The following is a 23,883-nucleotide window of genomic DNA, read 5'->3' as shown; positions in this document are numbered from 1 at the left end:
GTACCCACACACACTAACGCACAGCTATAGCTACGTGAAATATCTAGAGGCCCTTGAAGCGTATGCATAAAAACAAAATTGGGGGACCCTTAAGCTTCGCCTTTAAGAGTTGAACGCAATAGCGAAATCCGGCCCCTAGTGCGCACTTCAACCACTAAGTGCATACTTATTAATGTGTTTTGTTACACACACACGCACGCACACACACACACACACACACACACACACACACACACACACACACACACACACACACACACACACACACACACACACACACACACACACACACACACACACACACACACACACACACACACACACACACACACACACACACACACAGGCGCGCGCGCGCGCACGAATGGCACAGGTTTTCGATCTAAAGCAAGAGTCGCATGGCCTCTCAGATACACGCCGCGCGCTCGCCATTTCGGAGGCCATGAAGAGTCTCACAATGCCTCACAGATGGCAGCACATTATCTAGCGTTTGCTGTTTGCTTGTTGATATGTTTTCCGCTAGATGGACATAGTTGTCCATTTATAGAGCTGTTTGAAAGTTCGTGTGTGTTTTTAGCGGCGATGGCTGCACTATCCCGGCCTTTTTCGATGTAGTTTGATGGTCTCCCAAATGCGCCTACAAATCGCCGAATGGGCTCGTTTTCGTCGTGACACCTGTCGAACAAAATGCGTTAAGGAGACTCCTTCCACTACATAGCATTTATGTAGTGTTTTTTTCCGAAGTAGCTGCAAGTAACCTCGTGGCTTCGTGGTAGGACACCTGCTTGCCACGCGAACGGCCCGGGTTCGATCCTCAATGAAACCGAAACTGATATTCTTTATTTTATTTGCTGCTTTCTCGATTTTTCGCTCACGGTCGATTTTTCGCTCACAACCAACGGTGCCGACACCGACAACGGAATTTCTGCGACACGAGCTCTTTAACGCTATCGCGTTAAAAATAAATAAAGCTTACATTAAACTCTGGCTCCTCCCGACCTAGCTCACTGCGCGAGCGTCTATTTTAGGATGCCAGCTGGTTTATTTTTGGCCACAAATTGCTGTAGTCGTTAGTACCAACCTCGGCACGAGTCTTGTGTGATCGAACAGATAAAAGAAGCCTGCATTTCATGGAAGGGTGATCGAACCTCGCTCTGAAAGCTCATAGAGAGATTCCATCAGAGGAATTTGGTTTGTCTTAGAATCTTCAGGAATTATAAGCGTGACTACATCGTTTTCATTTTCTTCTTCTTCATTTTTGCTCGTTTTACAGCATGTACTTCAAAACTAACGTTTTCGTTATGCCGTATTACTTCTTTTTAATGAACTTTGTTCTTCAAGCGACGTGAAATGTGTTTATGTGCACTTAAAAATAAAGGCATTGTGCAATTGCGAAACAACGTCATCACTATGTATCATTCTTTTGTGAGTTATATATACTGTACTAATATAATGCAAAATGAGGACGCTGGTGAACATAAGTACGGTTGACTACTTACTGCGACGTTACGTAAAATTATGTTGGTAAAGGCCATACTCACCATCCTTGCCTCTGCGCAACTTTTATACAGCAGTCCATTTTATTCAAGCAAAAGGACGACTCAAGATTCAACCTGGCACGACAACTCGAATTTTTCCGTTCAGCGCGCTCCGCTCCAACGCGCAAATCTACAGCCGTCGCGCAGCTAACCCTTAGGGTAGGACGTTGTGCGCATGCGCAGCATTCATGCTGCCGCCGCAACCTATACACCTTTTGAAATACTGCTTCGTGGGAGCCACCATAATCTAGTTTTGGCTGCTGTGAACATGCGTGACTCCCCAAAAACGCACTGCCGAAGCAGCGACGTCAGCCTTCATTCGCGGGAAGCTGCCCAGAAAGCAGACGCTGCCTCTCTCCGTTGAGAAAGGTATGTAGCCAATTATCCGCTAGAAACTAAGCGGACGGCCAAGCGGCCTCAACTTTGTTTCTTCATTATTTTTTCCTTCAAGCAGACCACGCTGTTGGAATGGAATACCTTTACCTTAGGTCCTTCGGGGCGTGAACTAGCACGTAGCAGGCCACTCCCAAGTCGGAACAGCCTCTGCGCCACTAGGGTGGCTAGAATTGTAGCCACCCTACAGCCACGTCGCGGGCCAGTTGGACTGCCCATAGTTGTGCTACATAATCCAGGCTGCCTAGTGCAGCACCCCACTGGACGACTTCACTGTCGGCTTTAATGATGATGATGATGTATTCTCTTATTAGGGAAAGGGAGGACCGAAAATCACTGACGAGGATATTGGGGAAGGGGGAGGGTTCGTAGGCACACACTAAATCAAGCGCGACCAACCACTGCTAACTTCGACGTGGGCTAATGTGACAAGCTCATGAGGGTACTCGAGTATATACTTTTGTACTGCTTCCAAATCGGGATGCAGAAAAATGGCGCTGTTCCTTCGATGAGGGTGTAGGGCAGGACAATGTAAGATGGTGCTCCATGTTGGCTATGCATGAAGAGTGGCAAAGGGCACATATGCAGGGAGCGGTGGTGTCCATGCCCCTCTTCCGGTCGGCCAGAGTCTGCCATTTATGAATTATGTGAGGGGTAGTGGCCGTGTTTGCTAGTACTTTGTTAATAAATATTTCCTGGGATCGGTTGAGGGCGAGGTTCTTAAAGATGCGAGGAGGGGTGACATCTTTGAGTCCCTCCCGGTTAGTGTACTTGAGGAAGCGTCGCAGTCCTGCCATTTTGAAATGAGAGCTCGGCGGCACACTTGCATAGGGGTGGCTACCAAGATCGGGAGGTCCACGTAGGCTTAAACTTTACTTTAAAGTCGAGTTGGGCGAAAATAAATGAAATATAACTTAAAAAAACTATGCCCTGCCTACACCACCTAAGTAACTGTGGATAGTCATCGAAAACATAAATATGCTGTCTTTAAGTAAACGTGTGAACTCTCAAAGGCGATGACACCTTAACCAACACTCAGCCACGGCGGTGCAATTTTTGCACAGCTAGCAAGCACTCGGAAAACCGCGAACTCAACTTGCCGTGACAACGACGTCGTCGGCCTCGCGATTCCGTCAAGCAATGCGTTCGTTGTGGGACGATAAAATTTTCACAGCTTGCAGCTACGTTTTATCTCTTCACGGTGTCTGGGAATCTATTTCGCAATTTCGCTTACTTGCGGGAACATCGTTTGACCTTATTCTTTGAGAGGCCGCACAGACTGCCAGCGTGATGTCTTCGTGCGCTCTTATTATGCTTGGATTTATTAATTTATTTAGGTTTAATTTATTTAGGTTTATTTGGTTTATTTGATTCGTGGAGACCTCAGCAGTCATGCAAGCACTGCGGAATCAGGGCATCGCGAAGCCTATATAACATAATGGAAGAAATCTACAGCGCACCCCCAGCCACTATAGTCCTCATAAGAAGCGACAGAATCCCAATAAAGAAGGGCGTACGACAGCGAGACACGATCTCTCCAAATGCTATTCACCGCGGTTTACAGGAGGTTTTCAGGGCCCTAGATTGGGAAGATTAGGCATAAGAGTTAATGGAGAGTATCTCAGTACCCTGCGCTTCGTCTGATGGACATGGCATTGATTGAGTAACGCGGGAGACGAATTACAGCTCTGATTACTGAACTGGATACGGAAAGTAGTAAGAGTAGGTCTGAAAATTAATATCATAAAACTAAATAATGTGGAACAATCTTGGCAGAGAACAGCGCTTCGCGATAGGTGGCGAGACGCTGGAAGTTGTAAAGGAGTAACGTCTACTTAGGACAGGTAGTAACCGCGGAGCCGAACCATGAGAGTGAAATAACTAGAAGAATAAGGATGGGATGGGGCTCATTCGGCAAGCATTATCAAATCAGAATGGTAGTCTACCACTATCTCTCAAGAGGAAGGTATATAACAGCTGCATCTTACCGGTACTTACCTACGGAGCAGAAACCTGGAGACTTACAAAGAGGGTTCAACTTAAATTGAGGACGACGCAGCGAGCGATGGAAAGGAAAATGATAGGTGTAACCTTAGAGACAGGAGAGAGCAGAGTGGTAGGGAAACAAACGGGGGTTAAGATATCATAGTTGAAATTAAGAAGAAGAAATGGATATGGGCCGGCCACGTAGCACGTCGGCAGGATAACCGGTGGTCATTAAAGGGGCCCTGCAACACCTTTCTTTGTTATATTGGAATAGTCCCATTATTGACGTATGACTCTTCACGAGCCATATGCCGCAAAAATTTTTCGAATCCGTCAAGTCTAAGTGGTGTTACCAAATTATAGAGATCACGTTCCGCAGCTTTCTCTCTCAACTAAACGCAGCGAGCGCGCGGAAAGCTGCGCGCGGCGTGAGGGGAGGGAAGGAGGGCGGAGGTGCGAGGAGGCGACGTCAGCGCCGGCGGCATTTTTTTCATTTTTTTCTCTCTGGCGTCTCGGCGCAACCACGTGGTCTGTGCCGCCACTTCCGGTCGGCTTGCGTCGTTCTCGTCGAGCGGAGTCGATCGCGCTGTGTATCGCGCGTGCTTGAAAACTGCGCGTCGGTTTGGTAATGTTGGGTGTGCACCTCGAACGCCGTAGTGTTTTCATCGCTCTGCCAACCATGGAAGCAACGTGCCGCGCGTTTGGAACGAATGACAGCTGAGATCGGTTTTCGGCCCATACTCCGATACACCGCCTCGTAAGACGGCACTGGCAGACGACCCCGAAGCGCCGCCATTACCGGACGCCAGCATTGTTATCGGAGACACGCTGCGCCCGTGCCTCGGTCGTGTCGTGGAAACGGGCCGACGATGCAGTTCTCAGCTGACGAGGCAACACTCGAACGGCTGCCAATCTCAACGGCAACCGGCGATGGTCACAAGCACGAAATATTCACGTTTTCGGCACTGCGCATGGCGAAGAAAAGGAACCACGCAACTACTAGCAGACGAAGCTGTCGGTGAGACCGGAAGTGCTAATATTAAATGTTTGTTCGGTGTTTTTAAAACGCTGATAACATAATATAAACATACATATTATCTACTTATTGAACTAAAAATTAACAACGAAAGTAAAAATGAGGGTGCTATCGTGATTATAACATCAGCCAATGGTGGAACGGCCGACAATCGCGTCATATGTTGCGGACTAATACATCATTTGTCGAGAGAAGAGGGAGCGATTTTCAGCTGACTTTGAGAATTTATTGTAAATTCCAGGCCGTGCGCATCGCTATAATATTTGGCTCGCGTGTTCTCGGGAGCCTCGACTACCGATCGGCAGCGCTTTTTGAGCATGCTCGAAAAGTGTTGCAGGGCCCCTTTAAGGGTAACTGACTGGATTCCAAGAGAGGGCAAACGCGTGAGGGGAAGACAGAAAATTAGGTGGGTAGATGAGATTAAGAAGTTTGCAGGTATAACGTGGCAACAGAAAGCACAGGACCGGGTTGATTGGCGGAACATGGGAGAGGCCTTTGCCCTGCAGTGGGCGTAGACAGGCTGATGATGATGATGATGATGATTTGGAAGCAGTGTCATACCCTTGCAGGAGTGGGGGTTAATAGATAAATAAAATGATGAACATGTGGTGCTAGCTATAGAATATACACGAAATAAAAAAATTCAGGCAAACCAATCAGAGCAGACTTCGTACGGCCAATACTTCAAACAAACAAACAAACAAACAAACAAACAAACAAACAAACAAACAAACAAACAAACAAACAAACAAACAAACAAACAAACAAAAATAAAGAAACAAGCAACAAGATAAAATGTACGATCAGGAACAGCGTACACATACTTGTGCTAAACAGCTTTTAACAGCGGGCCCGTTTATGCTTGAGCTTCGCTAAGAGCTGTTAACAAAAACTATCGTCGTCATGAACGGCCTCTATGCCATCTGGCGTCGCCTAGCACTTGGAACGCAATACACTCGTTTGGCGCGCGCTCTATTCGTCCTCTTCTTCGCCTTTTGCTTCGCTCCCCGAACGTGTGCGCCCCGCGCGCTAGCTCCCGCTGCGTCGATTTGTCCGGCGTGCGATGCAATAACTCGAATGGACGAAAGAACGACTACAGGGAGAGATAAAGAAAGAATGCGAGAGAGAGAGAGAGAGAGAGAAAGAGCAAGAGAGGAATAGAGAGAGAGAAAGGGAAGAAACAGAAAAAAATAGAAAGATGGAGAAAGAAATAGACAGAGAGAGAAAGAGAGAGAAGAAACAGATGCAGAAGAGAGAAAATAACAGAGAGCGAGACAGAAAGAGAAAGAAAGAGAGAAAGATAGAGAAACAAAGAAATAGAGAGGGAGAGAGAAAGAGATAGAAAGGAGGAGGAAGCGAGAAAATAGAGTGAGATAAAGAAATGGAAGAAAGAGAAACAAGATAGAGCAAGAAAAAGAAGAAACAGGGGCAGAAAGATACATAAAACGGAGAGAAAGAAAGAAAGAAAGAAAGAAAGAAAGAAAGAAAGAAAGAAAGAAAGAAAGAAAGAAAGAAAGAAAGAAAGAAAGAAAGAAAGAGAAATAAAGCAAAGAGAAACAGGAAAGGCCTCTCAGCTCCGCTCTTCCTTCGGGCTTGGCGCCACTAGTGCGAAGCTACCTTAATTTTTGTTTTAACGACTTCAGTAAAGAACGCTAGCGTGGGCTGAGCAACGGTAAGTTCGGCCAAGTAATACCACCCCTCCCTGCATGTGGTAAATAAGAGAAGCGAAACACCTTACGGGTGCAATAAAGTTCCTATTAGGCGAACTTATGTTTGTGGAGCCTTTGTCTTCAAGTGTTGCAGCGTACGTAACGAAAACCGAGCCCCTTTACGCAACGCTAAGGAGAACGCAAGCGAAACCGTATCCTCCCACGTGACACTCATTACGTTACTTTCACCTTGTCAGTCGGTTGCATTGCGGCCTCCTCTCCCCTCAACCCAGCCGTGAAGCTTTTTGCCCCTCACATGGCACTGCCTCCGAGATCACCCTCACATTCAAACAAACGACGATGTGACGTGACAACGTCAGTAATGACGTCATTGATGGCGTAACGATGACGTCACAAACTTTGTAGATGCATGACGTCACACAGTGCGGTCGCCTATGGTTTACTTAGGCGAGAGGCCCAAGAGGGGCAGCGGCGACTGTGGCGCCCTTACGTGGCCTTGTACCATGGCGTTCTGTTGCGTCGCGGTCTTGGCTCGCGCAAGTCGAGCCACGTGACGCTCTGTTTTGGCGAAGCCGGCTTTATTCTTTATTCTTTATTCAAAGGTTACCCCGCATTGCCCAAAGGCGTTACAGCAGGGGGGTTACAGAAACGACATAAACAATTCTTAGTTCTTACAGCACACTTACATGGCAGACAATCCATTCCACTCTTGAACAGTTCTAACAAAAAAAGAATTCGCGAACAGGTTCGTCCTGGTGCGTAATTCTCTTATTTTAAAAACGTGGTCAGTTCTAGATGAACGGTAATGAGGTTCCTTAAAGTATTTTTCTTTATTAATTCCTGTTTTATCATTATATATCTGAAAAAAGAACTTCAGTCGCAGCTTTTGCCGACGCGAGGAAAGCAGTTCCCACCCAAGTTCATTTTTCATCTGAGTGCAGCTCTCCCCTCTCTTGTACGCAATGCACGCAATGGTGGCAGACTTTCATTAATCTGTTTTATTTTTTTCGCCATTCGCGTTGACGCTAACTAACCCGGATTCTCCGACTCATGAGTCACATAATTCTTCCGCCTTGTTAAAGAAAAAGATTTAATCTATTCGCTTTCGTTCGGCCAGACAATGTCTCGAGGCCAGCGTGCAGCAGCAGTTCCGCTGGGGAGTCTGTACGCCTGTAAAATAAACTACACAGCTTCACCATGCACCTCTTTAAGTTAAGAATATTGCTTCTATTGTGCAGAAACAACGCTGCAATGACATTTTCTAGTATCTGTCGCGTAAAACTAGCGTAAGTAAGATGCTGGATTACTCGCGCTTAAATGTGCTCACCAGCTCAAGGATTTCGATAAAGCTTATTCTTGGGCAAGTTGGTTGCCGCTGTTTACCAAACACGTTTCTTTTTTAGATGCGAAGCATCTTATGGCGGAGTTCAATCCGGTGGTGGTGGTGGTGTGCGGCGTGACCACCCTTACTGCGCATGTGCAAACCCTCTCTCCATACCTCCTCTCCCCTCTCCACTTCCTCTCTCCACACAAACACTTAAAAAAATCCAACTACCTGTCCGTGCATTAAAGTAAGAGATGAGGCGCTCCATAATTCTTGCGCTCGTTACAAAACAACAGATATGTCGTGCCCATCGAAGGTTTACCACTTCAACTTTGCGTCAGAGCAAGTGCACCTCAGGAGAACACAACGTGACCAATGTCTCAGTGATAGACGTCTAACACTCTTTCATTAGAGCGGTAGTGAAACAGCCAAATACTGCCATATGCTGCCAGAGGATGTCTCCGGTCCGAGGTACCGCGCTTTTAGATGCTATGCAACGGTTTCATTTATGCTGACCAAAATACTCCGTATAAAATGTCAATTAGTGTACTCGTATAGTGATTTAAGCACTTTTTTTTTCTGTGCGGGAAATCCGTGCGGCGGTCATGCGAAAGGACACAGGGCTTCGCGATTGATTCAGCCAGATTGAGCGTTGACTTAGGAGGAACCGATCGATTTGGAACGAGGCCGTAGACGAAACGTTGAAGATGCAGGTCAATATTAAAGCTCCAAATCTGCGTGCAATGAATCCCGTTGGCGTTCGATATTGTTTGTGGACGAATCATTACCTTGTTTTCAAAGACAGCCTAGGTAGCTAAGAAAGAAAGAAAGAAAGGAAAGAAAGAAAGAAAGAAAGAAAGAAAGAAAGAAAGAAAGAAAGAAAGAAAGAAAGAAAGAAAGAAAGAAAGAAAGAAAGAAAGAAAGAAAGAAAGTGAGAACGGCATTCGAGGGGTAATTTCCTCATGCGTCGCTGTCTACAATGCCGTCATTAAGGTACACATTCTGGCTGTCCGCAGGCTCGGTCATTTGTCACGAACGTCCGTGACCACCGGCCATGAGTCTGTCGAGGAACCACTTACGCGAAGCCGCGGGCAAAGCCACGCTTGATAAGGATGCGACCTTGACACCCACCCATATTCGGGGGAGAAGCTTATCGTGCGGGCACGCAAAATGCGACTTCTCCTCCTCTGCGCAGAAAGAAAGAAACTAACTCCCTCTCTGCGCAGCCATGGGAACAAGGGCGCCTCGCCCGATGCCTCACCGCGTGTTTTGCTCAGCTGATCGCATTAACCCAGCAGCGACCGAGCGGGCCGGTAGTTGTCACGGAGCCATCGAGGGTGTGCGCGGTGGCTCTAAAAACAGCCTTGGGGAAGCGGCGTGGCTTTCGTCGAAAGGACGGCACACGGAAATGGCTCAAGCTTGCAAGCAAGCGAAGACGCTGCGGGCAGCTTTCGAAGCGAGACAACTCTTATGCCGCCTCATTCACAAGCGAGCCGCGGATTACAAGAATGCGTTCGCCGGCGGTCAAAGGTGAGTGGAGAAAGTCCAAGTGCTTTTGGAATCTCCGTTATCGGGTTTGTTGACTGGGGTGGCGATGCACGGTACTTACTTGAACTTTTCTGTCATTCTATTGAGACGGTCGGTTCTGGTCGTTTCGACTCGGAAAGCCGCAAATGTATAGTAGATGCTGCAGAACTTTATTATTATTTTCAGAGCACCTTCTGAGTTTAGTTCTGTTCAGCACTGTGTGTGTAGCACTGTGACAAAGGCATTTCGCAGAGAAGGGCGATATCTGGTGGTTTCGCTACTTCAGAGAGCGCGCGGCCCAGACACTACGCGCGCTTGTAAGGTGTTACGTATTCACGCAACGGAGAACTTTTACGGTATTATTGGCATCACGTCCTGCACATCGAGGTACGTAGTGCTACGCGGAGCACTTGTAATTTTTTTTTTCAATTAGTCGGCATCATGCTTCAAAGCAAATCAAATTACCTGGTGTTTCTTGGTCCTGTAGAAATTGCGCATTGCAGTTGTCCATACATGAAATCCTACCGGCGCGATCACTGAAGTTAAGCGGTTGCTATTGCCACGTTGTTATTTCCAAAAGACTTTCAGTGAGCCTTTCGCAAAATAAATGCTGTGTTGCTAAAACAGTGCTCGACTAGAGCATACCAGCTTTGACCACCCTGTGTGCCTTACTTTAATGAATTTGTTCTGTCTTACTTTGTACGCTTTGCCATTTTGCATAAATAATCCGCTTTATCCTTGAAAAACCTGCAAATGGAGAACGAGAAATGAGGTCCTCGCTGCATTCCAATCAATCGCAGCTGCTGCGCACTAAATTATGGAATGCGTGCCGCATGAATAGCATTATACCTTGCGGTTACGTTTCTTCTGACTGGAGCCTTTGCAGCATCGGTTCTATTAAGTTGAACCGTCATAGTGGTGCAGTGGTTATGGCGCTTGACTGCTGGCCCGAAGGTCGCGGGATCGAATCCCGGCCGCGGCGGCCGCATTTCGACGGAGGCGAAATCACGCCCGTGTACTCAGATTGATGTGCACGACAAAGAACCCCAGGTGGTAGAAGTTTCCGGAGTCCTCCACTACGGCGTTCCTCATAATCATATCGTGGTTTTGGGACGTGAAACCCTAACATTGTGATTTATTACATTGTCGTTACGGTTTCTTTTTCTCGCGTCGTGCGCCTTTTTCCTGCGATCCTCTTGTGAAAAATAGGACGCCTTCATTACGTTGCGAGTATGTTTAGGTACCTTAACTTACGCCTTTCGACTTTTGAACAGTATTTATTCTGAAGAAATTCGCAGCGGGGTCAGCCCACATACACATTAAAAAACCTCGCAGGATCCCTTATGCGTTCGCCTAAGACCGCTCTAAGGAGAAAGCCACTTTCTTTTTCTTCTCAATTGAGTCTATTGATGCTGTCCAATAATCAACAGTGCAGCAGCACCTGGCCGGAGGAAAAACCGCGCCCCGATTTCTGCTTTACCGTCACGAAGTTGATATGCAGGACAGGAGCTTAAAGAAATATTTGTGGCGCAACTGAAAACAAGCAAGAAAAACGAGAGAAGACAGGATAGGGCGCCATTCTGTCTTCTCTCGTTTTTCTTCCTCGCTCTCAGTTGCGCCGCAAGTATTTCGTTAAGCTATGCACCAACTCGCCCAACGTTACTCTTCTAAAGCAAGGTAGGAGGCTTACGACAGAGGCATTGCTGATAGAGGTGGCTTAAATAGGCCGCCAAGTGTTTCTTGATGGCCGCCTAAATAAAATAAAAGCTTGATTCTTTCCTCACTACGCCATCGTTGTCAGCGGATATTGAACCGGTGACCTTGTGCTCGGAATAACGGCGGGAGGACTGAAATATTTGTGCACGGCCGTTGAGCGCTCGCTGATGCTACGGCGGAGAGCCTATAGACCATTTTACGGATGGGTTTCGGTGCAGCCATCTTTAACCAAACCAACATCGCTACGGTAGGCGCATGCGCACGAAAACGGTTGAGTTGGTGCTTTCGACGTTTAATGACCTTATTAATTCATGTCACAATATACAAAAATAAAGAAACATTCGAAATAAGGAAACATTCGACGGCCGGCAGCCGCCCAAGGTGGCGGCGGCCGTCCGTCTTATGTAAAGTGTTCTATAGGCGAGCCAGACCCGCGACACTTGAAATCTTACGACTATGAGACGAGGGTTCTTTCTAACAAATGCGCCGCCGAGGGACTGTCACAAGATCAGCAATTGCTGTCACAAGATCAGCAATATGAGCTACAGATAGGGTAGTGTTTCGTCATGGGGGAGGGGGGGGGAGCTAGCGCTTTGGTGGCTGTTGACTCGGAGAAGAAAAAATATACATCCAAAAAGGTGGTGTTACCTAAGCTCAGGAAACCTAGAGGATTCGCACTGCTTCAGCATGTGGGCCGGATATGAAACGAGAGGCGAACCGGCAAGAAGCCAGGGTGTCCGAACCTTATCGGATGCGACGACATAGAGCGAGAAAGAGAAAAGAGAGGAAAAGAAGGAAGGGAGGGGAAGCGGACGAGTGTACGGTTCGCTACCCTATCACTGGGGACAAGAGACTGGAGCCTCTGCTGTGTCGTGTACCGCTTAGCATCAGCCGAAGAAAAGTGAATGGTAGGCGCCTGTTTTACCTTCAGGAGCCATTTATTTCTTCGATTATAATGAACGAACTCACCCAGCAAGAAGCATTATTGTTTGAGCCGTTCATGAAACTGTAGAGCGACATCAAGGCCAGAAATGAGTTTAAGGCGAAAGCGTAAGATGCCTCATCAAACACGAAACGTGACCGTCGGCACCACGACGAGTGATGCAAAAAAAAAAAAAAAGAAATCGTGTGATGACATCATCATGACGTCACTATGACATCAAATACAGTTACGATGACGTCATGCACATGGTATCGTCGCTTAATCAAAGGTAGGCCGATGCCGGAGGCACTGCAAAAGCACGTTGGACGCAGAAAGCTACCGGGGTGGAGCGGTGGGAAGACGTGTCAATACAATCGACAGAAGAACAACAAGATGGCTTTCGCCTTCGAGCCATCCTGGGCGAATGCATAGGAGATTGTGTGAATTTTTCTTGTGCTAGTAAATTACGATTCCTGGATACCAGACGAAGCTTGGTGACCAATAAAAACAAAAATAGGCCACAGGCGGCGCTGCCCTTGAAGTTCCCGCGTCAATTCGCCGTGACACCGCAGGTATTGATGACGTCTGGTGGAATATATATGGAATCTATAGTTTTTAACCAATAACATTAATTACGATGTGTCCTAAGGATGCCAGAGACTCAACATACCAGATTTCGGAAAATATTATTCAGGCGATGGGCTAGAAATGCGAAGAAAAACGTTTGAAATCCGCGTCGTTACGCTGACGTTCAGGCGCTCAACTTCCGGCGCGAATTTCAAACACGGAACTGTGGCCCTCATTTTGTTTATAATAAACCTGTGATGGTGAAATCGGCAATAGATTTCTCAGAAAAATTATCAGCCTAAACTGGGTTTTATCTTTAATTTAGCGTCCCTTTGCCAGAACACCCGGTATAAATTAGTGAACGGTAATACAGAAGGGATCACCTTTCAGCTTAGTTGAGCTCGTGGCCACGATGCGCACTCTCCTTAACAGAATGACAACTCCGTCAGCTCAATGCGCTCTGCAAGTTCTGGATTCCTTGGAGTCAGTCCTTGCAAGCCTTTTTTAATATCTCGCAGAGGAACCGATGTCAAATATTTCTTGGTTGTGACTGTGTGCGTGTGTGTGTGTGTGCGGTGAACACTGATCTGTGTGCGCATATTACTTGTTCCCTCTTACCTCCTTCCCCCTCCCCCCGTGTAGGGTAGCAAACCGCGTACGACCTGATTAACCTCCTTGCCTCTCCTTCGCTTTTATCTCTCTCTCTCTCTCTCTTTGGTTTTTGTATTCTGTAACTTCTTAGCAAACTACGGTTTACTGGCAAGAGCTATAATTTCAGCGTGCATTTTCCTGGGTATCTATAACTGGAGCGGCCTTTTCTGGGCTTATCAACGTAACTCTCGGGGAATTAACTCTCAGGGGCTAAGTTACAAGCTTATCACGCCGTAGTGAGCAATAATCTCGTAGCAAACAGCTGTGTGTTGTTACACAGTGTGGGAAATAAAACCAGAGGAGCGGCGCTTTATAGGTAAGGGTCAGCAAATGCAGAAGCGTGGTCGGAGGACGCCTTCTCTAACACGCGATCGCACTAAAGAGGCAAAATAACGCCGGATACGATCATCCTCGTGGCTCAACAATGCAAGGGGTCCCGGACAAAAAAAAAAGCTAGACAACACGTGTTCTTTTGTCCGCGTCCTTTTGTGCTGTTGAACCATGAATGTAATCAAGTACGCCCAATCTTCTAACCTTATTCACGATCACCATCGCGCGAAGCAAACACACCAACACCTATAGAAAAAAGTTTCAAATGTGCCCCAGCGATACACTTGTACGGGTATTCAAAAGTGAAAATCGGCCTAGTTGGAACAAATTCATCCTTCACTTACTCGCGCAAAACACACCGGGACTAGAAGAGACTTACGAGGACAGGCGCGACAGGTTCGCGCATGTCCTCGTAAGTCTCTTCTAGTCCCTGTGTGTTTTGCGCGAGTAAGTGAAGGGTATTCAAACTCTACGCTTCACATGAGTGATATATCGTTGTGGAGAAATTGAATGTTGACGCCGCAGTAGGTAAAGTGGACTAAAGAATCCTTCAAATGAATTTAGACAGGGGCAACTTCAAAAGGAGCTGCGTACATTATTATTCCACGGAATGTGCGCAATGGTTGTATCTGATAAACTTCTCTGTGCAGACCTTGCGAAGAAATTGAGTTTTATAAAGAAACGATTCTCCACTATTTTACCGAATGACAGATAGATAGATAGATAGATAGATAGATAGATAGATAGATAGATAGATAGATAGATAGATAGATAGATAGATAGATAGATAGATAGATAGATAGATTAGATAGATAGATAGATAGATAGATAGATAGATAGATAGATAGATAGATAGATAGATAGATAGATAGATCGATTAGATAGATTAGATAGATAGATAGAGATCGATAGATAGATAGATAATAGATAGATAGATAGATAGATAGATAGATAGATAGATAGATAGATAGATAGATAGATGGATTTTTATTGTGATAGCAATTATATGGACACCCTCGATGGATTTTTGCCGTCGCCTTCATGTCCTGGATATGTATATGTATGTGTATATAAATAAAAGCCACAGATAAAAATTATTCAGAAGAAAAAAATTTCCGAAGTACTCGAGCGGTGTTTCGAACCTACGACCCCTCGCTCCAGAACCTCGCTTCCTTAGGAAATTACGCCATGCCTCATTCGTTCTCCAGGATACTGACGGCAGAATACAAACGCACGTGGCTTTGGGTGAAACACATGGGACGCCACACGTTGCGAAATTAAAATTATGCGAGACGCGGGCCATGCCCGCGCTCGTTGCCCGCGCCGCGTTTACGTCGCATCGCTGGCGACCCACGCTAGTTTTCCATTTTGGGGTTGTATCGCTACGCCACTCGTGGCCAGTCGGTCAGGGAAAAAGAAGAACGTCCCGTGGCTCGCGGTGGCGCGAGCTAGTGGGAACGCTTTGTCTCTTGTAGACTTATGCCGCAGGAGGGAAGAAACGAGACGGCTGAACCAGAATCAAAGTATATATGTTACACCGCGACCGGAATCTTGAGGCTAAAATTACAGCGCATATGCACAGTACACCCACGAAGAAAAGAAACGTACGAATCAAGTGCTGGCTAAAAACTGCTTTATTCTTTCATACGCCAGTGCATATATAAGCCCAAGGCAAACTTGCCGCACATGCGCACACGACAATAGCTCTAAACTAAAACGTGTAGCAAAGATGATAATGTATACGCGATGACATGATACGCGATGATAGATACGCGATGACATGAAGTTATATTCAGATGGGTGCTGGGACAAAGAAGTAAGAAGGACAAAGAAGTACGTTTGCGCTGTAATATTAGCCGTAGGAATGTTTACCAACTAGAGCCAAATGAAGTTTTATTTTAGTGACCTGAATCGACGCCCGCAGGGAACGCGAGCCGTGGCTTCACGTGCCGCTGTCAAGCGCCAGCTTTATTTTCTTCTCTTGAGGTCGCGCGCCCGGCGGTTTTGTTTGGCGCCCAAAGGAAGGCGCTGCAGGGTCTTGGCATAACGCGAGCGCAAGAGTCCGAGAGTGCCTTGCGTTCTGCGCATGCGTTCTGCGCATGCGTCCTGGCGGCTCGCAAATTTCTTGGGTCCCCAATTCTAAAACTGTCTAGTGTTTTGCCGGAGTTTGGATGTGCGCCTTCCACTTGTACTTCAACATACAGGGAGTGGTCGACCGTTCTCGCGCGATTATCTCTTGAGGAGGAGTTTTGTACGTCTTGTGCTTTCACCGCAAAGTTCGCGTTGAAGCTATAGACAACACGAAGGTTACTTTGCTCGCTGCAGCGGCCGCGTTTGCGAAAGGAGTGATCTGCTAGCTAGAAGAGCCAAAGTAGAAGTTAGTTGATGTAACAACTGTGACAGTTTGCGCTCGTTCTATGTATACCTGGGCGTTCTTTTCGTGCCTCCTTCTTTGTGTTTCAGCAGTGCGCTGCAAGTGTCGATTTGTGACAGTTGCTAGTTCGCACTCGCCTTGTGTGTTTTCTCTTCCTGCGTCCTTTATGGTTGAGCAGCGCGCAGCAAGTTTCTAGCTGCTTGCCGTTCTTCCTGTGACACTCCACTTTCTTGCTATCGCATTCATTGCTTGGCCCTTGAGGCGAAACTGTGACATTTAATTATTACCCTGGACATCTTAGCTTGGTTCATCGCCTGGCTTGCTACTCCAGGTCTCGGGTGTTGACTGTGGTATGTACAATGATCACATATGCGCACAAATAACACATACAGCCACGCACACAAACATACAAAAAGTAGTTATGTATAAAGTTTCGCTAACAACGCTTTTCTTGTTGAGAATCGCGCAAGCACTGCTTATGGAAGTACAGGATGGCTCATCGAATGAAGCGTGTCGGAATAGCCTACCGTACGCTTTAACCCACAGAAGAAAATTAACGCGCGCCTTAAGCTAGAAACTAAAGTCGCTAACGCAATGAGGCTAGTGCGCAGAGTTATAAACAGATACCGAGGCATGGGGGAAACCAGCGTCACGCGCCTAATACAGGCGTTTGTAAAAAGCGGAAAGCAACAAAACCAACGCCCTGATCAGGAAAGTGTACAAACAGGCCTTGGGCGTTCCAGGATATACGAACACGGAACTATTTCTGAAACTAGGCGTTCACAACACGCTAGAGGAGATTGTCAAAGCCCAGCGCGTCTCGCAGTTAGAAAGGCTGTCCGGGAAGAAAACAGGCAGAAAGATATTGACAAAATTGGGTATTACATACCACGTTCAACACGGAGAGAAACGAGACATTCCCAATCAAATCCGCAACAAGATCATGATAAATCCACTCCCTAGAAACATGAACCCCAACACCAACGCAGAACGCAGACGCCACAGAGCAAGAGCGCTGCTCAAGATACACGGCACGAGTGAAAAATCCCTGTTTGTAGACGCGAGCCCATACGCCAAGCAGAGAGCACATACAGCAGCGGCTGTAGACGCGACCGCAAAATGCATTAACGCATGTACTGTCTTAACTACAAGAATAGAGGAAGCTGAAGAGGTGGCCACTGCCATGGCCCTCACCTCCACTAAGCACAGCTTCATTCTGAGCGATTCACAAGTCGCGATAAGGAATTTTGCACACGGACGTATTTCGAAACACGCCCTGAGAATTCTAACCCAGAGCCAGGAATCGGCGTGTTCGGAGGAACCTAGATATCTAATGTGGTTCCCAGCACACACTAACACAGCCACCTGCAACCCGAACGAAACGGTCCACGAGATGTTGCGAGAACTAACCCACCGTGCAGCCCAAGGGGTACCCTCGTAGGGAGATGCTGTTGTCGAAAACGTACTAATGAAAGACAGAATAACCAGCTATGCTGAATACACAAAGTACTCTCGAGACTTCAGAAGGCTTTTCCCTCCGCCTCACCCAAAATTTGATAGAAAACAGGCGACAGAGTGGCGCACATTGCAAACCAATTCTTATCCCAACCCTGTTCAGTTACACAGGATGTTCCCAGAGATCTACCCAGACTCAATATGTAAATCATGTAGAATAGAAGAGGCCTCCCTAAGCCACATGCTATGGGGGTGTGCCAAACAGCAAACAGACTGCCCAGAACCACTCCGGGAGCGATGGCGGAAAACGCTGCTCAGCTCCGATCTACAGGACCAAACCTGGGCTATCCAGCAGGCCAGGGAGGCTAGTGGAAGACAAGGTCTTCCGTCCTCCATCTGAGCGGTCTGGCCCGGACCAGCAACTAACCGGATCTCGCAATAAAGTTGTTTCATTCTTTCATTTGTCGCTTCCAGGCGATCGCTCGCTGGCGTCAGCTACCACCACAACCCGGGCAAGCAGCCGTTGCTTCCTCTTACGATCGGCGATGTAGTCGACCGGGCGGCGGACCAGCACGGAGACAATGTGGCCATCGTGTCGTGTCACCAGTCCATCAGGAAGACCTACTCGGAGTACAAGACAGACGTAAGCGGAAGACTGCTCATTTGGTTTTATAATATGCAGCGGTGGAGGCTTTCTCAAACAATTTATAACGCGTATTGTCCCTCCAGGAGTTGTGCCTCTCTATGCGGCAGTTGTCAGCCTGCTGCCTTCCTACATTGCTCTGTTGCTTTTAGACAGAGCTATTGTCGACACTTAGAAGTGTCGTCACAGAGTCTATCTTTCATTCTTTCGCACCCCTTTCCCATTCACACATGCAGGGTACCCAACCGGAGATTTGCTCTGGTTAACCTGCCTGTCGCTCCTTGCCCTTTCTCTGTATCTGTGTCCTCTAGGTGGAACTCGTCAGCCTGCTCTCTCCCTATTTTCCACTATATCCTCTTTGTCCAAGGGTGCTTGTTTATGCATATGCAAGGATAATAGGCCGCTGCAGCCTATAATCGGCAATGGGGCATAATGATGTGGGACGTGAGAATTCTAACCGAAGGTATATATGCCTCGATTCCCAAGACATTGCATTCAGACAGAGCGCCTCACTAAGTCACGTGACTTCCACTACCGTATGTGCTTGTATATTACGAGTGTTCCTGAGCAATGTTGGCTTGCGTTGGCTAACTGATAACTAACGTCGGCTAATCTTGGCTAAATATTGGCTACAGATGGCTAAATAATTGATACTGTTGGTTATTTGCCTTTACAGCATGAAAAATATGTTCATTAAATCTCGATGCAGTTATTGAACTGTCTACCATTTTCTTCCCATGTCCACGTTCGTTAGTAAAAGGTGATGCTAAAATGATTCCTTCTCGGACGCACATGTCATATATCGAAGCATTCAGCTCGGCTTATTTGCCCCCAAGCCCCTGAACACGAACGGCGCTGTCAATGAAAACTGCGCGCAACTATAAATAGGCATCATAGTGAAGCGCAGCGCGAAGATAACTGGACACAAGGAAGAGGACACAGGACGGGCTCTGATCCTGTGTCTTCCCTGCGTCCAGTTTTCTTCGCGCTACGTGTCACTATGAATCTTGCCAGCTCGCCCAGTACACCCCGTTGCTACGCATAGGCATAATTGAATTGAGCACGAAGCCACAAGGAAAGGGCTTCAGCTTCCCTTTTCAATTGTTCTTCCCGTGATGGTAAATTTTCCTTTCTTAACACTTCCGCCACCTTGCGGGATTCCGCGGGAATGATTTGCAATAGTATATATATATGTCCATGTGCTTCGAATTGTCGATGAATTTGCCCGCTCGCTGCCAATTGCTAGCGTTAGCTCAATTGGTAGAGCGGTCGCCCCGGAAATGCGTTGGTCCTGGGCTCGATTCCAGAACAGGGACGAATTATTCGGCAACTAAGAAGCTTTATTTTTGAGAAACCCGCATGGAATTCCTTGTGGCTTTGTGCTACAAACGGGAGATTGTCAGTTTCCCTTTTCCTCCACCTTGCGGGATTCTGCAGAACTGATCTGCTATAAACATGGCCTCCGAGATTGACCGGCGGCGCGCCACCGGCTAATCTCGGAGGCCATGCTATACATAGCATGTAGCATCAGATGGCACAAAGCATGTCATGTGGTACAATAACGTCATTCTTCGCAGATTGACCGACTAGCCGCAGCCCTCGTGTCTCTTAGGCTCCGCGTCGGCTCCAAGATCGCCATTATTGCACCCAACATGTACGAATGGGCAGTCGTGCAATTCGCCACTGCTAAGGCCGGCTTGGTCCTGGTAAGTGCCCCACTAAAGGGAATCGCGCTGGTGATCTCTTGGAAAGCTTAGGCCATAGCTACGCACTGTTATTGTTATAAGATATATGAAAACTGCATTATTTATAAGTGATGCGAGTCGAAATGGGATGGAATATTTGAAAATTTACTCAGCAAAGCAATTTTCCACGGGTCGTGTACCGAAACATCATTAAAGAACATTTATATTGCGGGAACTTTTTATTGCATGAAGATGTATATTCTAGTAATGAAACTTTTTTTATTCGAATGTCTATCCGTGTGTTCGTTTCTTAGTTATCTTTTAGGAACGCTACGAGGAAATCTATCATGTAGGAGAAGGTACCAAATACTCTTAGTACATCTATATCGAAAAAAAAAAAAGCCAACAAACATTGTTTCATTTCGCCACCGCACTGAATATTACATGCTGTGCAAAATGACTGAAACAGTTCCATTTTCCGATTAGCTGGTTAAATTAACACTATGTTTTGTTATTCCTTTCCATGTGCGTCTGCACAGGTGAACATTAACACTGCCTACCAGGTTCCTGAGCTCGAATACGCCCTGCATAAGGTAAGAAGAGCTCTTTATAGTCACTTATTTCACATCTAGCGCCCTCAATTATCAAGAAAAATATGGGGAAGCTACGGCAATATTTTGCTTAGTAAAGGCCATAAGAGGAGTCATCCAGCGTGGTCGAACAAGAATGAGACTTGTTATAGAACCAAGTCGTCAATTTATACCAAACCTATGATCGCGGTTAAACAAGTGCCAGTAAAACGAGCAAAACTGTATGATGGCTACAGCGCCATCGATGCTTCTTGCGTAGAGGTTGCTTGCGATGAAGACCCGTGGCCTAACCAACTTTGAAGTATCATTATGCTACGTTCTGAGTGCCCTCATTAGTAAGCTATTGTGTATTCTCGTTTCTTTAAGTGGTAGCTATAGCGACCCGCCATGGTGGTCTAGTGGTTATGGTGCTCGACTGCTGACCTGAAGGTCGTGGGATCGAATCCCGGCTACGGCGGCCGCATTTTCGATGGAGGCAAAAATGCTTGAGACCCGTGTGCTTACATTTAGGTGCACGTTAAAAACTCCAGGTGGTCGAAATGTCCGGAGACATCCACTACGGCGTCCCTCATAATCATATCGTGGTTTTGGGATGGTAAACCCCGACAATTATATTATTGATTAAGTGGTAGCTAGCGTCTCAGTTTAGCTGGTAGTCAGAATTCAAATAACGTCACCCTTACATATCGGTGCTGGCAACGGATGACAAGCGTGACGAAAAAGGGCAGCCCATAACGCGTCAGTTATTGCCTCTTTCCAGCAAAACATTGTTCAATGGGCCTGCCAAGTTACACGCACGTTTTCTTTTTAAATGCGAAGCATTTCTTAGCAAACTTCTGCGACTTTGAGCGTATCTATCTATCTATCTATCTATCTATCTATCTATCTATCTATCTATCTATCTATCTATCTATCTATCTATCTATCTATCTATCTATCTATCTATCTATCTATCTATCTATCTATCTATCTATCTATCTATCTATCTATCTAGCCGCCTACGACTTTGTGCTCTCCTGGTCGCTAGGTTCATCGAATGTGCACCAAAATTGGTATGGCGTAACATGACTGTATGACGAACACAAATGACAAGTCATAACATGAAAATCATGACACGCATGTCATGCACAGCATGATTTACATGCTACGCTCATGGAGCGCTGGCGGCCGTTTCGCTAGCTTGATCTACCGCGAAATTGGTATTGCGCGACGTGACTGTGTAATGAAAATAAATAACACGAGTTAACATGGAAATCATGACACGCATGTCATGTACAGCATGGCTTCCATGCCACGCTCATGGAGCGCTGGCGGCCGTTTCGCTAGCTTGATCTACCCCGAAATTGGTATTGCGCGACGTGACTGTGTGACGAACATAAAAACACGAGTTAACATGACAATCATGACACGCATGTCATGTACAGCATGACTTCCATGCCACGCTCATGGAGCGCTGGCGGCCGTTTCGCTAGCTTGATCTACCCCGAAATTGGTATTGCGCGACGTGACTGTGTGACGAACATAAAAACACGAGTTAACATGACAATCATGACACGCATGTCATGTACAGCATGACTTCCGTGCCACGCTCATGGAGCGCTGGCGGTGGCTTCGCTAGCTTGATCTACCCCGAAATTGGTATTGCGCGACGTGACTGTGTAACGAACATAAATAACACGAGTTAACATGAAAATCACGACACGCATGCCATGTACAGCATGACTTACGTGCCACGCTCATGGGGCCCTGGCGGCCGTTTCGCTAGCTTGATCTACCCCGAAATTGGTATTGCGCGACGTGACTGTGTAACGAACATAAATAACACGAATTAACATGAAAATCATGACACGCATGTCATGTACAGCATGACTTACGTGCCACGCTCATGGGGCGCTGGCGGCCGTTTCGCTAGCTTGATCTACCCCGAAATTGGTATTGCGCGACGTGACTATATGACGAACATAATAACACGAGTTAACATGAAAATAATGACACGCATGTCATGTACAGCATGACTTACGTGCAACGCTCATGGGGCGCTGGCGGCCGTTTCTCTAGCTTGATCGACCCCGAAGTTGGTATTGCGCGACGTTACTGTGTGAGGAACATAAATAATAGGAGTTAACATGAAAACCATGACACGCATTTTCCTCAATGACATACAAGACGATGTATGCAGCTCTTTGCTGGCTGCTTCGCATTACATCGATTCCCACAATGCGTGGGATCTGCCGGCTTTTCTATTTGTGTTTTTAACGATTGTCCAAAGATTGACCATTCGCGTTTCATAGACTGGCGGTATAACTGTTGCATGAACCGTTTCAGACAGGTTGCGAGGCCGTAATTTTTTCCGCACAATTCGCAAGGCAAGATTACTACAAGATGCTTCTACAAATAGCCCCTGAGCTGGAATCTTCGACGCCTGGAGATCTGAAAAGCTCAAAGTACGTATGTACACGTGTCTATGCCCTGAAGAGTAAAAACAAGTTTAATTAGCTGCTTATAATCGCCATTCTTGCTCCCTTTCATAGTACTGTTATTAATGAACATATCTCACAGTCATGCTATATGTTAGTTCATAGGAAACTATCCGTACGAACTCGTTTTCCGCGGTAATCTCTGTGACCACCCTTTACATATTTGACTATGCCCCTATACTCTGTTCATTCTTTATAGGCGGCACGCATATCGTATATGTAGATTGTGCTTCTGATAATTTTTTTCTCATTTCTTGTTCTTTTATTCATTCTAGTTTTCTTTGTTTTGATGTTTCTTGAATACTACTATCATGTTGATCGGATAGCCGGCTCTAACGTAGCTTACCTTTCCGTGTTTTTTTTTGTTTGTTTTTTTGTTTTTTCATATATAGATAAAAAATGATATGATGAACAGCGCCTCCTCTTGCGTGGTAGCTTAGCGGCGGTGTTTTGTTGCTAAGCTCCAAGACGCGGGTTCGATCCCCGGATACGGCGGTCGGATTTTGACGTGGGCGAAATTCACAATCACCCATTATACAAATATCTAAGTGCAGATTAAAGAAGCCCATGCGGTAATAATTAATCGCGAGACCCTCAATACGGCGCACCTCATAACCATATCGTGGTTCTTTACCCGTAAAACCCCAGAATTTAGTTAAGCGATATCATTTTTATGAAACTCCAACCTGTAACTATGTGAAATTCCACGTACGAGCCTCACACAAGTTTTGACAAGACGCTTTTAAATGATTGCTGAGCTATGATCAGGGATCAGAGTGAAAGTTTTCTCGGTATCGTAGTAGCATGCACACAACAAGTCTTCGTATACGCGCGCATTTGAGACTTGTACTTACGCTTCGTGCGTTAAACCAAAGCTGCCTATGTAAGAAAAAATAATCGCTAGTGAGCCCGCCATGACGGTCTATAGACCACCGTGGCGGGTTCATTAGCGGTCCAGCACCATAACCACTGTAGTGGTTGGTTATGGTGCTCGACTGC

General features: G+C 46.5%; 1 protein-coding gene across 1 annotated transcript in view; it reads left to right on the top strand.

Moving 5' to 3' along the window:
- The first annotated feature begins 9,160 nt into the window (after positions 1–9,160).
- LOC119396458 (medium-chain acyl-CoA ligase ACSF2, mitochondrial) overlaps positions 9,161–23,883 on the top strand; it is a 28,948-nt gene continuing 14,225 nt past the window's right edge. Inside the window, exons 1-5 of the mRNA XM_037663673.2 lie at positions 9,161–9,477; positions 17,964–18,132; positions 19,710–19,838; positions 20,357–20,410; positions 22,733–22,851. Of these exons, the coding sequence (XP_037519601.1) occupies positions 9,176–9,477; positions 17,964–18,132; positions 19,710–19,838; positions 20,357–20,410; positions 22,733–22,851 (773 nt within the window). The 5' untranslated portion in view covers positions 9,161–9,175. The remainder of the gene's footprint in view (positions 9,478–17,963; positions 18,133–19,709; positions 19,839–20,356; positions 20,411–22,732; positions 22,852–23,883) is intronic.

Source organism: Rhipicephalus sanguineus, chromosome 6, assembly GCF_013339695.2.
Source record: "Rhipicephalus sanguineus isolate Rsan-2018 chromosome 6, BIME_Rsan_1.4, whole genome shotgun sequence".
In the NCBI taxonomy this organism is placed as follows: domain Eukaryota; kingdom Metazoa; phylum Arthropoda; class Arachnida; order Ixodida; family Ixodidae; genus Rhipicephalus; species Rhipicephalus sanguineus.
The sequence above is the reverse complement of the archived record's forward strand: the minus strand, read 5'-3'. Positions and strand labels throughout refer to the sequence as shown.